The 14,239-nt window shown below is 36.9% G+C and overlaps 2 protein-coding genes across 5 annotated transcripts; one reads left to right on the top strand and one right to left on the bottom strand.

Annotated features, from left to right (window-relative positions):
* Positions 1–321: 321 nt before the first annotated feature.
* Positions 322–2,843, bottom strand: LOC147480993 (purine permease 3-like). Its single transcript, XM_086576304.1, has 2 exons — positions 1,903–2,843; positions 322–875 (listed from the first exon to the last, which is right to left on the bottom strand). The coding sequence occupies exons 1-2, from the start codon at positions 2,671–2,673 to the stop codon at positions 546–548; spliced, it is 1,101 nt and encodes a 366-aa protein (XP_086432430.1). The 5' UTR covers positions 2,674–2,843; the 3' UTR covers positions 322–545.
* A 2,104-nt stretch (positions 2,844–4,947) lies between these two features.
* On the top strand, positions 4,948–10,570 carry LOC147480992 (putative protein phosphatase 2C 34). Of its 4 annotated transcripts, none has more exons than XM_086579869.1 (4): positions 4,948–5,183; positions 9,577–9,694; positions 9,787–10,009; positions 10,120–10,570. In XM_086579869.1, exons 1-4 carry the CDS (start codon positions 5,181–5,183, stop codon positions 10,298–10,300), a joined length of 525 nt encoding a protein of 174 aa, XP_086435995.1. In that variant the 5' UTR covers positions 4,948–5,180; the 3' UTR covers positions 10,301–10,570. The 4 variants fall into 4 exon arrangements, 3 of the variants coding, with proteins under 3 accessions (XP_086435995.1, XP_086435993.1, XP_086435994.1); XR_015205581.1 differs by lacking the exon at positions 10,120–10,570 and adding an exon at positions 6,041–7,132 and having other exon boundaries at positions 4,952–5,183; positions 9,792–9,934; XM_086579867.1 differs by having other exon boundaries at positions 4,953–5,183; positions 9,787–10,010; positions 10,149–10,570.
* Positions 10,571–14,239: the final 3,669 nt, after the last annotated feature.

Here is a 14,239-nt window from a genome sequence, read left to right as displayed (position 1 = left end):
TCAATGGGAAGCTTTACATTTACAGGATTTGATGATGGTGCATGCATGTGTCCCTTACGTTTGTTTTAACTTTTAATACCAATTACGTGTTAAGGAAAATGGAGAACATGACGAACATGAAGAGAGCCTTGTATTTTCACTATTTTAAGTTATTATTTCTTAAAACAAATCACTATTTTAAGTTATTATTTCTTAAAACAAAATGGAAGCATTTTAATGTTTCAAAGTTTCAATAGGGCAAAGGACCCGATTTTTTTTTTATAGATTCAACCACCAAAATCCTACTAATAGTATGCATATCGGGTCAAGTCTTTGCTGCAATTTCAAAAGCGAAAATTTTCTCAGAATTTACTGTCTGACAATTGTCGTATGAAACAAACAGCAGATAGTTCTTACCAAATACCAAGTACTCTAACTGATTAGTGTGTCTCAACTCTCAACTCTATCCTGGAGGTCCGGGGCTCGAGTCTTACCCTGGCTTCTTGCGCAAGATGGTTGCTTGCCCCAGAGGAATGTGGGTGAAGGATTAAAGAGAAGGACAATTCTTAGACAGTAGTTTCATTGGTCTCAATTATGATTTCAGATTTTCGGGCATTCTTGTACTCTCCAATGAAGAAAGAGGCAAATCCCCAAAGGCACAAAGCCAGGGACATGCCTTTCTCACCAGTGAACTTGTCATGGAATGCTATAATAGCAGCAACCTCTGATAACGGGAGTAAAAAAGAAGTGATAATTCCGGCAAAGAGTGATGATGAACAGTATATGGTGCCAATCACTCCTTGGGACAAAACTTGCCACACTATGGCACTTGCTACTAGGACCACGTAATACTTCACTTCACCAAGCTCGTAGTTTCTTGCCTCTCTCGGAATGACCTGCACCAGTGCACCACACAAGAAAAAGTTCCAGATTGTTCACGTCATGCAAATTAAATGAACGTAAAAATAGTGAAGGCTAAAGAGAATATTATTTGATACCTAATAGAATCACAAATTCACAATGCATATGTTTACAGGTCGAACTTGGGTGTTCTGAGACCAGTTTAAAAGGTGCGGGTGTGTCTGCATGCGGACCGTACAAAGAAGAAGATGGTGGTATGGTGATGGCGACCGTGTCATTTCTCTCTCAATTTTGTTTACTGCGTTTTCTTACCCTTGACTCCTTGTAGAAACCAGTTCTTGTGGTTAGCAGGTTGTACAATTGACGTGTCAAGTTTTTATTGGACTGTGTTACATCAAAGGCGTAACTCCATGCTTTACATTAGAAATTTAGAACGTTTCTATGCGGAGTGTTCATGATAAAATCTGTAAAGATAGACGCGCACGATCCGTGCATATAAATGTGGCCTTGATTGTATCCACTTCAATAAGTGGATTCTACTTTTTTTGTCAGTGACAACATAAATGACAGAGACGGACAGTATCAAACAAATCGCATGTCATTTTCGCTTTTCAATATGTGGACTATAGTGTAACACTTTGCGTTACACGTTCAATATAACACAGTCCAATTAAGAGAGGCCAGTGGAATTCAACTTAAGCAACTTAAACAACCAGTAGTGACCACCACTCCGCCAATTTACAAGTCATATGTCACCTTTGCATCCAATTTAAGGAAACCCACAAGACAATATAATATGTTTCTCCATGCTGCTGCTATAAAATAGTATAGAACTATGTCGTCCTACGCTAAAAAGTATTTTCGTTGGAACTGAGATAAAAATCGTATCATATATTTACTATATATATTACTTATTATTAAAGCTTGATTTCGATTAAAATCTTAGAAGTTCTTGAACGAAAAGATGAATTGTCTCTTTAAGTAATACTAGCTTTGATCCCTAGATGGACACAGAGTTACTAGTAAGTAATAAGATTAATAGCAACTGAATAACCCACATACCTGGAAACCCTTGTCGATGACCATGGCAACACTGGTGACTATGGTTGCACTAAGATTCATCACAAATTGGAACTGCAACACCACTGTGTAATCAATAGGCCTAGTACTCAATTGATATGAATACTCCATCATTGGCAATGTCAATCCAAACGAAGCAGCTCCTCCTAATGTGAGAAAAAATCCAGACAAGTACATCCCTTGACTAATACCAGGTGGTCTATCATGACTAGTATCAAGAGCCAAAACAATAGTACCAAAAATCATAACCACAACAGAGTTGAAGGAATAAAAAGTGAATTTCTGTTTCACTATGAAGAAAGAAAACAACGCTGTGAATGCGAGCTGAGTTGATAAAAGCAGAGAAGAAGTTGAGACTGGAATGTAAGCCAAACCTGCAGAGTACATGTAGGTATTAAAACCTAGTACTATACCCAAAACAAAGCTTGATAAGAAGAGTTTAGGTTCCATGAAGAAGAGAGATGAAGTTGTCGCCGTCTTTTGAGATAGATTCTTCAAGTATAGGAAAAAGAGTGGGGGAATTAAGATTGGAAAACCGACAGATTGAAGCCAGCTTAAAAGCCATTTACGGTTTCCGCCATGCATATAGTAGAGTTTTTGCAACAAAGGTCCTCCTACTGTGCCTACGGCTGTGCAGGCACCAGATAGTAACAACAGCCACCATCTTATGCGTTTTCTAGTTGGTATTTGTGTTTTTTGGCTATCTTGCACTCCATTGGTCAGTGTTCCTCCTTCCATGACAGTTTCAGCCATTTGCAGAGATGAAGGGGAAGAGGAAGAGAGTAGAATGCAATCAGAGTTTTGTCATTTGCTTGGCACAAAATGTTGGGAGTTATTATAGATTTATAGTTAGTAATTCAGTTTTGGCAAAAGGGCAGGGCCGAGCCCCAAAACCTTGGCTCTAGACCAACCCTTTCGGTGGATTGTTTTGACTGAAACTGTGATCAGATATTATGGCCGAAGAAAAAAAACCCAATAATAATTTCGCCATAAGTCCATGAGTCCACTTCAATTTTAATTTTGCTATAAGTCTAAAATTGGGCTGACATTATCGTACCTCATTATTTTTTATTTATAATTTCAACTCAATGACATATTTTCGTTAATAATTTCGGCTTAATGACAAATCGGACTGATGTCATTATATGCAAATATAAATTTAGATATAAAAATTTCAATTTATAGATGTAAAATTACATTTTCATATGAAAATATAAATTTACATAATATTTTACATGTGAAAATTTAAATTTACTATATGAAAATATAAATTTACATAATATTTTACATGTGAAAATTTAAATTTACTTAGTGACGTCAACCCTTGTTTTTATACTTAGGGTGAAATTAAAATTTAAATGAACTTAGGGTGATTTTTAAAAAAATTGGGCTCTCAGCGCCCAATTACTTGTATTGTGATACAGCCTCCATCTTTAATCTTTTTACATAAAATCATATATATAGCATACTGAAATGAAAATTTTAGAGTCACCAGGTTCTTCTGGACGGGCGGATCTATTCATGGCCATATAGGACCTGGCCCCCCTGAACTTTTGATGAAAAAAATAAATAGTAGTGTTATACGTGGTAGTATCCTAAACTAGGCCCACAGCCTACAACCTGAACACAAAAGAAAATTAAAAAAAAAAAAATCTTATGTGCAACTTTAATTTTTTTTTTGATAAATATGTGCAACTTTAATACCCACATGTTCCTTTGCCTCATATTTTAACTTACATTGTTTTAATTTATCAAGGTGATTTAATCGCACTCATCAAATTGCATTGGGCCGCTTCCGGTCCAATTCCGACAACTAAGTCCAACAACAATAACCCAATACACCTTTCCACCTCAACGCATACCGGTTACTATTTTTTTCAAATCTTTTTAGCCGGTGTCATCTCTCTTGCGAGACCCAACCCAAAAAAAAAAAAAAACTTCGAGTTTTCTGTCGTATTCATACTTCGAGTGTTGAGTTGTGAATTAACAATAGGAATTGAAGTTGGCGACTTCACCCAATTTGAGTCATGTCCCGTTTGAGTAAATACTCAAATTTGATTGGGTTGATTAAATTTGATTGGATAGAAGATTGAGTTGATTAAACGTGATGATTTCAAACTTGATATTTTTTTAGAGTTTGGGTGGAAGATTGGGTTGATTAAACTTGAGTTCGAGTTTGCCCAAGTTTGATAAAGTTGTTTCGAGTTTGGGTTGATTAAGTGGAAGTTGATTTTTAAAATGAACATCGTGACAAACAAACCGAATTTTTTTAAGTCTAAACGACCCAGCCATGTCGCCCAAGAAAATTCCCAAACAACCCGCCATATCGTCTAACTAAAAATCAAGAGTTTTGTCTTAAACGACACGCGAAGACCGCTTAAGGGGTCGTTTGTTTTTCTGAGCCTATGAATGCTGAATGCTGAATGACTCATCCTCTAAATGCTAAATGCTGATTGCTGAATTCTAAAAAACATGTTTATTTTTGTTAGAATAACCTGGCTCTGAAGGCTGAATATAAATCATTCGGACAATTTTACTCATGCTATCTATTTTAAACACTAACTTGATTTCTTGTTAAACAAAATATATATTATATTTGAGGAGAAGAGATGGATTATCGAAAAAAATAAATGATAAATAAATTTATTTAAAATATGCTTTCACAAATATATTTTAACAGTTTATTTTCATATTTTGTTTATTTTCTGAATATATATATATGTAATTCTATTTTTAACAAAGTGGATATCATTCACCCAAAAAAATGAAAAAACCAGTGACGCCAACATCAAATTTTGAAGAACTTATTTTGAAGCCATAAAAGTCAAGGTAGGAAAGTAGATGGGTTCTTAAGATTGGGTTCTTAAGAAAAGGCAAGAAGGGACTTTCTTGTTTCAAATATTAGAATTCAGCATTAAGAAGAAATTTTGGTGCTGAATGCTGAATGCTAAAAGTACTACTGAAGGCTTAAACTATTTCAAAAAAACAAACAAGTTTTGAACTTCTGAATGCTTAAAACTTATGTTTAAGAGGCTCTGAATGCTGAATTCAAAAAAAAAACAACCCCTAATTGTACATTGAAACGATATGGCGAGACCGTTTGAGTGTACACTCAAACATGGCAAACTTGCTCGACGTAATTGAAGAATTGAAGAATTAAAGCATGGTATTACACTATTGACTATTACTTGTCGGTTGAACAAAACAATGACCCAACACTTCCAAAAGATGGGTCTTTCAACTCAATTCGGCCGAGCAAAATGGTAAAAACCATTATGTTATTGGAGTTATATGTTGTACGAAATGAATTTCTCTGTATCTATACTCGTGTTCTTGTAGATTGGGTTATTTTTTCTAATGAATATTTTGTTGTTTTTCTATTAAAAAGGTTTTAATGATAACGTTATAAACGTTTTAGAAATTTATCATTAGTAATCACATTCTGTCGGATGAAATTCCTGGCTGCTTGTGGACCAATTACTACCAATAGAAGGACACACTGTGATGCAGTGGGAGTGATTAAGTTTCCACTGGTAATGCATTCTTTGCGAGTGAGTTCCCTAAGCAAGGAACTTAGGTAGGAAATGTACAATTACATCACATTGGATTGGAAGTCTAGATCTTTTATTGTTAGAATTATAAATTGAGACCTTATTGCGAAATCTTGGTCTTTTATTGTTGGAATCAGAAATTGAGACCTTATCGTGAAATCTCAGTTTAAGTTTAAGGGAGCTGTTTGAATTAGAAATTAAACTGAGATTAGAAAGCAGGTTTTGTTTAAGAAGTTGGTGTTACAATTGAATTTAGAAATCGGTAATAATGAAATAGGAAATAGTTTCAATTATAGGTCCTTTGTATATTGTTAAAGAGAGAGTTTCGTGTGTGAGAAACAGGTAATTAGGTTTGATTCAATAATTTAGTGTCTGGTATCTTAGATAAGTTTATTTCTATCCAAGTGATTTTATTTCAATAAGTATTGGCTTCATAGTTTCAACGTGGTGTTTATAAGTACTTGGATTCAAAAGGAAATTTTGGATCTTACATTTATTGATATATATCTGCCAAGGCTCAATACATTTTCATATTACTAATCTGCGCATTCCATATGATTTTATGGCAGCAAACTTTGTAGTAGAGAAGTCGGTTTTGGTGGAAAATCAGAACAATCTTGAAGATAATGTCATGGGCAGTGGGAAGAAAAACAAATTGGTTCTCCCTTATTTAGTGGTCGATATCATCTCGATCATTTTTACAGGGCTTCATGCACGGGAAGTTCAGAAATTTAGGTTTTATTGCAAAGACTGGTATAACTTACTCAGCAGTCCCCGTTTCATTAACGCACACCTTCTTCAGTCAAAGCCTGGTTTGATTGTCACACCATTTAGTAATACCATACCGATTGGAGTGGGAACTCGATATACACATCCTGATGTTATCCAGATCAATGACAGGGAGATTAATGTTTGTAGTTTAGGACTAAAATGTGAAAAGTTTGTCGAAAGTGCTTGCAATGGCCTTGTGTTACTAGAGGATTTAGAAAGTAATTTATGGGTTTGTAATCCTGTTATTGGTCAGATTCTCACACTGCCTCCTTGTATACGAAGGACTGGAACTTTGAATATTAAGCGTGGAATCACATTCATTGAGTCCACTGGGATGTATAAAGTGGTGTCGGTTGTTTATGATCGTAATACTGGATTGCTTGGGTGTGAAGTGCATGTTCTTGGCTCGAATACATGGAAATGGATAAGTTGACCTTTTGAGTGCATATCCAGTTCGTCCCTCCACAGATCTAATACCATTTCCATTGGCGGAGTGTTTCATTGTGTGGATGCAAACTTTGCATACGTGGTTTCTTCTTTGAGGATAAATTTTACAGGTCAGAACTCCCACATTGGTGTATAGGTGAACAATTACTCGAAATAGATGGATTTTTATCTTTTGTGGGACCTAAGTTGTACAATACTTGTTAATGGAATATTTGGGCTTTGACAGACCTGGATAGTTGGAAGTGGGATATGAGGTATAGTATAAACGTAACAGCGTACCTTAGTAAATTTCAAGAAAATTGGTATAATTCACGTGTTATGGCTGCTCTAGAAAATGGTAGATTCTTGATCATACAACGATGTGGTGAATCTGGATTTCAGTGCTATGTTTATGATGTTCAGCAGCAGCTACAAAGATCATTGGAGCTTGCACCAAATACGAGGTACAATTTTCGACCCCATGTAGAGAGCCTTGTTGCCTGCATAAAGTCGTGAGGCTGATGGAAAATTCCGGTTTTCCATCATGTGTGTTTGGTTATTTATTCTGTTTCGTGTGTGTTTGGTTATCTATTCCGTTTTACATGCAACGTGTTTTTTTATTCTGCTCTTAATTTAACTTAATGTATTGTTGAGGATGGATATGCTTATTCTGACGACTCTGTATCAAAACTATTATTATATGTTTTCTTTGATTTTATCTAGGTTATTATCTTATTGCATTGCGGTGGAAGATTTTGTTGTTCTTAGCACACATTTGGATACTTCCACCTAACTATCCAAATTCTCTACTCCCTATCACTACTTCACTAGTAGTTGTGACGTGATCATAATTTTAAGATTGTGAGTAAATTTGCCAGTTAAAAAGGTGTGTTCAAGATGAATGTTTAATGGCAAAAGCCAGCTACTTTGCCTACATATTTTTCATGTTCCAAAGTCACTATGTACCTGATGAAGGAGATGAGATTGGATGCTATTTTAGAGACGACCATGGATTTTCTGATCATCTTGGAACAATCTTCTTATAACAACTTCAACAGTCCCCCTAAAACATGTAAAGAAAACAGAAAAAGGTAGAATAAGCTCCAACCAGCACATATGCTCTTTCTGCCCCGCATATTTTTGCTTATATGTTCTTGGCTCGAGTACATGGAAATGGATAAGTTCACCTTTTGAGTGCATATCCAGTTCGTCCCTCTATAGATGTAATACCATTCCATTGGTGGAGTGTTTCATTGTGTGCTTAGGTCGAGTTTTTGTGAGGATGAGAACTTTGTGTATGTGGTGTCGTTTGACACTGTTGTGGATAAATTTGACAGATCAGAACTCTCACATTGGTGTGTGAGGGGTCTATTACTCGAAATAGATGGATTTTTATCTATTGTGGTACCGAAGTTGTACAGTTCTTGTCAATTGAATATTTGGGCTTCGACAGACCTGGATAGTGGAAGTGGGATATGAGGTATAGTATATAAACTTAACAGCGTACCTTGGTAAATTTCAAGAAAATTGGTATTGTTCACATGTTATGGCTGCTCTAGAAAATGGTAGATTCTTGATTATACAACAATATGGTGAATCTGGATTTCAGTACTATGTTTATGATGTTCAGCAGCAGCTATTAAGATCTTTGGAGCTTGCACTAAATACGGGTTACAGTTTCCGATCCCATGTAGAGAGTCTTGTTGCCTGCATAAAGCCGCGAGGCTGATGGAAAATTCCGGTTTTTAATCATGTGTGTTTGGTTATTTGTTCTGTTTCATGTGTGTTTGGCTATCTATTCCGTTTTACATGTACTGTTTTTTTTTGGGTGATCTTGGACACACCCATAGAAACACTCCCCTACCCCATAACTATCTTAAATTTTTGCCATACCCAATAACTACTCAATAACTGACTCAATCCAATAATGTACCCAAATTAATAATGTACCCAAATTAATTTGGAGTATTTCCAAATAGGGGCAAAAGGATTTAAAACAATAATAATAATAACACGTCTTTCGTTTTTTGGACCCGTTTTTTTTGTGAAAGTTTCTTTTGGCATTCTTCTTCGTCTTCCCTGCCCTATCTTCTACCGAGATTAAAAAAAAATAAAAAAAAATTACAATCAAAATCAAATCTTTCGAGACTTGCAAACACAGATTTGGTGTGGTGAAGTTAATCTTGTTTGCGGTACACCACAGTTGTTTGAGTGGATCAAAAAAGTTTTACAAAGATTCCTTGTATCCTTTACAATGATAACAATCATGCCTTTTCAAGTTCAAGAGGCTAGGAAATGATAAAATTAAGCAACTGAGCAAGCAAAATAAAGGCTTTATTTCCATTGAAGCAAGTAGATATCTGTGAGAAAAATAAATGTAAACTGTGGAGTATGTTACTAATGTTGTCTATTTGTGTGGAACTGTTATTATGTGGAATTCCAGAATGTGTACTTGATGATTTTGGCCTAGAATTGTTACATTGTTACACATTGTATGTGACTCTCTACAGCTTGCTAGAGCTCTAAGAACTCCACACCATCCCCATCCCCGCTTCCAAACACACACACAATTCTCTTAATCGTGTTATTTGACTGGACGAACTGGAGGTTGTCAAAGAGATGACACACTTCATCAAAATTATTGCATAGTATAGGACTGTAGGAGTTTCATATTCTCTTTTCTGTATCGTTTCAAAGGCTGTTCATACTTCATAGTTATATTCTGCAGTAACTATCATGCAGAGGTTTTACTTTTAATTCTAGCCTAGGCAATCCTTCTGGCTTGGACAGCTACTTCGGGACCTATCATTTGTTGATCATTACTAGTCTATTTCTGCACAATAGCATCTTGATCTTGTTCTTAGTCTATGATAATTGATCTGTAGCTTCTTAAATGGAATTGTGTCAGGGTGAACTCATTGTTATAGCAAATGTTGGCAATTCTCGTGCCGTTTTAGCTTCGACCTCTGATGATGGAAGCCTGGTTCTTGTTCAGCTCACTGTTGATTTCAAGCCAAATTTACCTCGTAAGCACTCCTCAGCTAATTATTGATTTCAAAACAAGCTCGCCAGTATATTCCTCCATGGATTTTCTGACCTCTGTTCATGTTGGTCATAGAGGAGGCTGAGCGGATAACGCAGTGCAAAGGGCGGGTGTTCTGTTTACGTGATGAACCGGGGGTGCATAGGGTATGGTTACCAGATGGTGAGACACCAGGATTAGCAATGTCAAGAGCTTTTGGAGATTACTGCATGAAGGACTATGGACTTATTTTTGTTCCTGAAGTCACACAAAGGAATATAACTAGTAGGGACCAATTTGTTGTGCTGGTCACAGATGGGGTTTGTATTGAACCTATTTTTCTCTTTTTCCTTGGAGAAAAAGTATGCCTGCCTTCAATGCTTATTAGACTATTAGTTGATCAAAAACTTATTTTGTGTTTGTTGTTCCGGTATGGGATGTAATCTCAAACCAAGAAGCAGTGGAGATTGTTTCTTCAACTCCACAAAGGGAAAAAGCATCAAAGCGACTGGTTGAATGTGCAGCTCGTGCATGGAAACGGAAGAGACAAGGGATCGCAATGGATGCTATTTCTGCAGTTTGCCTCTTCTTTCATTGTTCTCCATCCTAGCAAAAGACTGATTCGAGTTAGCTACCAAAACAGTCATGAGCATGCAAGATAACTATTCTTCCGCTTTTTCTCCACCATCTTATCATGCTGACCTGTATAGTATTTAGATGGAAATTAAGGCACCTTGTCTTTCGCATCATTTCTCCTTTTGCTGTATTAGACGTATGTTTTATCTGTAATAGTTAGGCACAAGAAAAATGAAGATTAGTGGTCTTTTTTTCTTTTTGGGCCTATTATGATATGGAGTAGTTTCAAATTGCTAGATCATAAGTATGTTTTTATATGTAAGATCTATATCTTTGACAAAAGATCCAACAGCATAGGAAACTAACTTAGAATGCACTGTGTAGACAAACGTTCCTACGACTGTTAAGTGGACTTCCAGGGTTTTGTTCTGGCACTCTTGCATTTGGTGTCAGATCCTGGAAAAAAACGAACTGAGATAGAGGAAAAGAGAAACTCTATGCTATTGGTTGAGATGCCTATTTAATCATCATTCTCTCCGTTTGGCTGGTAAATTAGTAGTTATGAAAATTTGAGGCGGGCATATAGCATTTGCGCAACAGCATAGACAACTGGACAAGTGACTAAAACTCCGTGTTTGTAGCGAACATGTGGCGTGACATGGAATTGCTTTAGGAAAAGGCATTTCCTTTTCTGGACTTGGAATACGTGCTGATGGAACTCTGCATAAGGCTTCTTAAAGCTGGAAAATTTTCTCTTGCCCAAAACTATTTAAAGGGAACAGCTACAGCTGCTTTGGTAACGGAGAAGGCAGAAAATCTTGTTATTCAAGCTGCAAGGGAATATCCCTTCTCAATACATCAAAAGCCTAATTTATGAACCTAACTTAGAGATATAGTGATTCTCCAGATTTCTCATGAATGGAGGTCGAACTTCCCACATACTTTTTGGCCCTTAAGCAATGACGCTCCATGTCTTGCACTGCTATCCGCTCCAGAGTTAGTTTCTCTCCATATTGGAGTGACATTGATCCACAGTGGTTGCCCTTGTAGTATCTGCCATGCTGACCTTACTCGCCAGTGCACTTGACCTGTCTAGAACGCTTTCACAACCGAGGAAGAATTAGATTTGACCCAAATGTGTCTCCATCCTAATTCCAAAGCTTTCTTGACTCCTTCCACAATGGCATAGGTTTCAGCCATTGGTTGTGATTCCTAAACCTCCTGCTGCTGCACCTAGAAATTCTCCTTCATGATATCTGTAGACTACACCCCAACCTGAATTCCCAGGATTTTCCCTTGAACTTCCATCTGCATTCATCTTTAGGATTCCATTGGGATGGGGGGACGACTATTGCGTTGCAATGGAAGATTCTGTTGTTCTTATTTATGTTAACATTTGGATACTTCCACCTAACTAATCAAATTCTCTACTCCCTATCACTACTTCACTAGTGGTTGGTCGTGATCATACTTTTAAGATTGTGAGAAAATTGGCCAGTTAGAAAGGTGTCTTCAAGATGAGTGTTTAATGGCAAAAGCCAGCTACTTTGCCTACATACTAATATGCTATGAGTGTTCCAAAGCCATTATATACCTGATGAAGGAGATGAAATTGAATGCTATTTTAGAGACAACCCAGTATCTTATGATGATCTTGGAACAATCTTCTTATACCTCCTCCAACAGTCCCCCTAAAACACATAAAGAAAAAAGGAAAAAGAAAAGGCAGAATATACATTTCTCTCTGTCCCGCATATTTTTGTGCCATATATGTTGCTATATATTCAGAATGTAGCAACCTTGAGATGACACTCAAACTGGAATCTGGCACCAGGCGCCACTGACTCAGACCTGTTACGATCCCCACAACGCAAAAACAAGAATTAGTATCCTCCTTATATGCAATCTAGCCTGGCGTCTAGAAGAGAAACTCTGTCAGACCCGATTTGGATTGGCGTTCTATGCTTTATACCGTTGAAACCGCGTTCTGCATCCCTGTATCTCTAAGTACTATTTCAATACGTATGCAGTTTAGTGTAATTGACCAAATTGTGCTATAGAGAATCAAATGCATTAACCAAATTACATACTACTACTGACATATTTTTTTTTCTTGCTACCTATAATAGGCTCTAATCAATTGAATTAAGCACCATCCGATTGTTGGTTGAATCCTGCTTCTTAGTGCCTTATAATCTTGCTACGGGAATTGAGTCACCTTTTATACCTCTAGAATGCATTGTGATGGTACCATGTCTACACAAGAATAGCACCTGGACTGTTTTCCTTAATAGGTGTATGATAAACCTGATCAGTTTTTGCTTCTTTATTAATGACAATATTTTCATTAGACTACATATGATACTTTATTTTTTTCACCAGACGATTCATCCCTTCTTTTTTAATTTTGGACTTTTTATTACATTATCTTTATGAGTGAAAATTGAAACCCCAATAGGTAACCACTGGTTGATATCTCTATTCAGTCATAGTTTGTCAGACTTGTGTCATCATGTCTTTCTCGTAGTATATGCAAAACTGATTTGTTTGTACATCCAATGTTTAGAATGGACATACTTGAGTGACGAAATGATGTTCTTTTGCAAAATTTTTTTTTTACAACCGCAAGCTCTGTTCAATTTAATCTTTTGACGTGATTAGCTGGTACATTTTAACTCACTTTTACAACTGGTCTCTTTCTTTATTTACGACGTGCTTTATGCAGATGGGTGGTGAAAATAGTACCACATAGTTTCAACATTTAGAGAAGGATGCTTTATGTGTGCTGGGTTCCATGACATATTAAATAGATCAGATTATGTCTACTGCAGTGTGGACTTGGCTGTTGCAACAAATTTTGACCTTTAACAAGTTAATATATTATATATATGCCATGGAAGCAACATTTGCAACAAACCCGAACCTTGGTGACAAAAACAGATTGTGATTCAGTTTTGCACACGCAACATTTGAGATCACCACAGATGAAGTGAAGACGAGAGACACAGGTGGAACAGACTTCACGATGGCCACATGCACCGTAAGCGACCCATTCAAGAGATTCAGCACAGGCCACAGACGGCACAACTATCATCCATGTCTGAAAAAGGGGTTTGAGGAAAAGAGTGGATGAATGGGAAAGTTTGGGTTTTGAGGATTGGGAAGTCTTGAGTATGGATAATTTTTTTTGCATTTTTTTTTGGCTCAGGTGATGAAGATGGAAGAAACGACTGTCCACCGCACTTGCCTGACCCTCGACTGCCCAGATGCCTGCTATGTGCTATGGAAACTGCTTATGTCCTATGACAGTGACAAGCTCAAGTGGATGGCTTATAGAGACCTCAAATGCAGAGGTTGAACTCATTAAAGATGCCAAGGAAATAATTCCATCCGTGTTTACACAACTGGTGGAAGAGTGATGAGTTGTGACTTGACAGAGTGGTGACTGGCGAGTATTTATATGAGATATCCCCTCCCCCCACCCACACCGCACTTAGCATCACAGATTGTGGTCATCTGGGGATCTATGGGTGTGGTGTGGGTGGACCTCCAGTCCATGTCCTTCCAGCACAGGGATTTAGCATTGCATCCATTTTGACAATAGGATTATCGCCAACGACGGAAACTCAGAAAAGGGCATTCATCTTAGTTAACTACTACACAAAAAGGACACTTTGTCTTGGTTTTAAGTGTAAATATATTTATGATATTATTTAGTAACAACCTCACTAGTAGTGTTCAGATACTCTGTTGAAAATTATTTCGACGTTGTTTGTCCAGGCTTTAGACCTTTTTCCGTTAAGCCATATATGTTGGATACTTCATAGTAGAACAGCACAGTGATAGTTAGCTTTTGTAAGTGAGCTTGAATTGTAGTTTTTCTTGTCAGTGAAACTCATGAGAGTATTTGTAACCTCACATCAAAATTCGAAGAGATTTGGCTTAATAATCCTAATTAGTTAACTTGGCGAAT

This window comes from Coptis chinensis, chromosome 8, assembly GCF_015680905.1.
Source record: "Coptis chinensis isolate HL-2020 chromosome 8, ASM1568090v1, whole genome shotgun sequence".
Lineage (NCBI taxonomy): Eukaryota > Viridiplantae > Streptophyta > Magnoliopsida > Ranunculales > Ranunculaceae > Coptis > Coptis chinensis.
This window is presented reverse-complemented; position numbering and strand designations above follow the sequence as displayed.

Coding starts and splice junctions, on each gene's coding strand:
- LOC147480992 (XM_086579867.1), top strand. Junction 9,695..9,786: donor TTTCAAGCCAAATTTACCTC/GTAAGCACTCCT, acceptor TGTTGGTCATAG/AGGAGGCTGAGCGGATAACG. Junction 10,011..10,148: donor TTGTGCTGGTCACAGATGGG/GTTTGTATTGAA, acceptor CAAACCAAGAAG/CAGTGGAGATTGTTTCTTCA.
- LOC147480993 (XM_086576304.1), bottom strand. CDS start 2,673: ATGGCTGAAACTGTCATGGAAGGAGGAACACTGACCAATGGAGTGCAA. Junction 876..1,902: donor TCATCGACAAGGGTTTCCAG/GTATGTGGGTTA, acceptor GCACTGGTGCAG/GTCATTCCGAGAGAGGCAAG.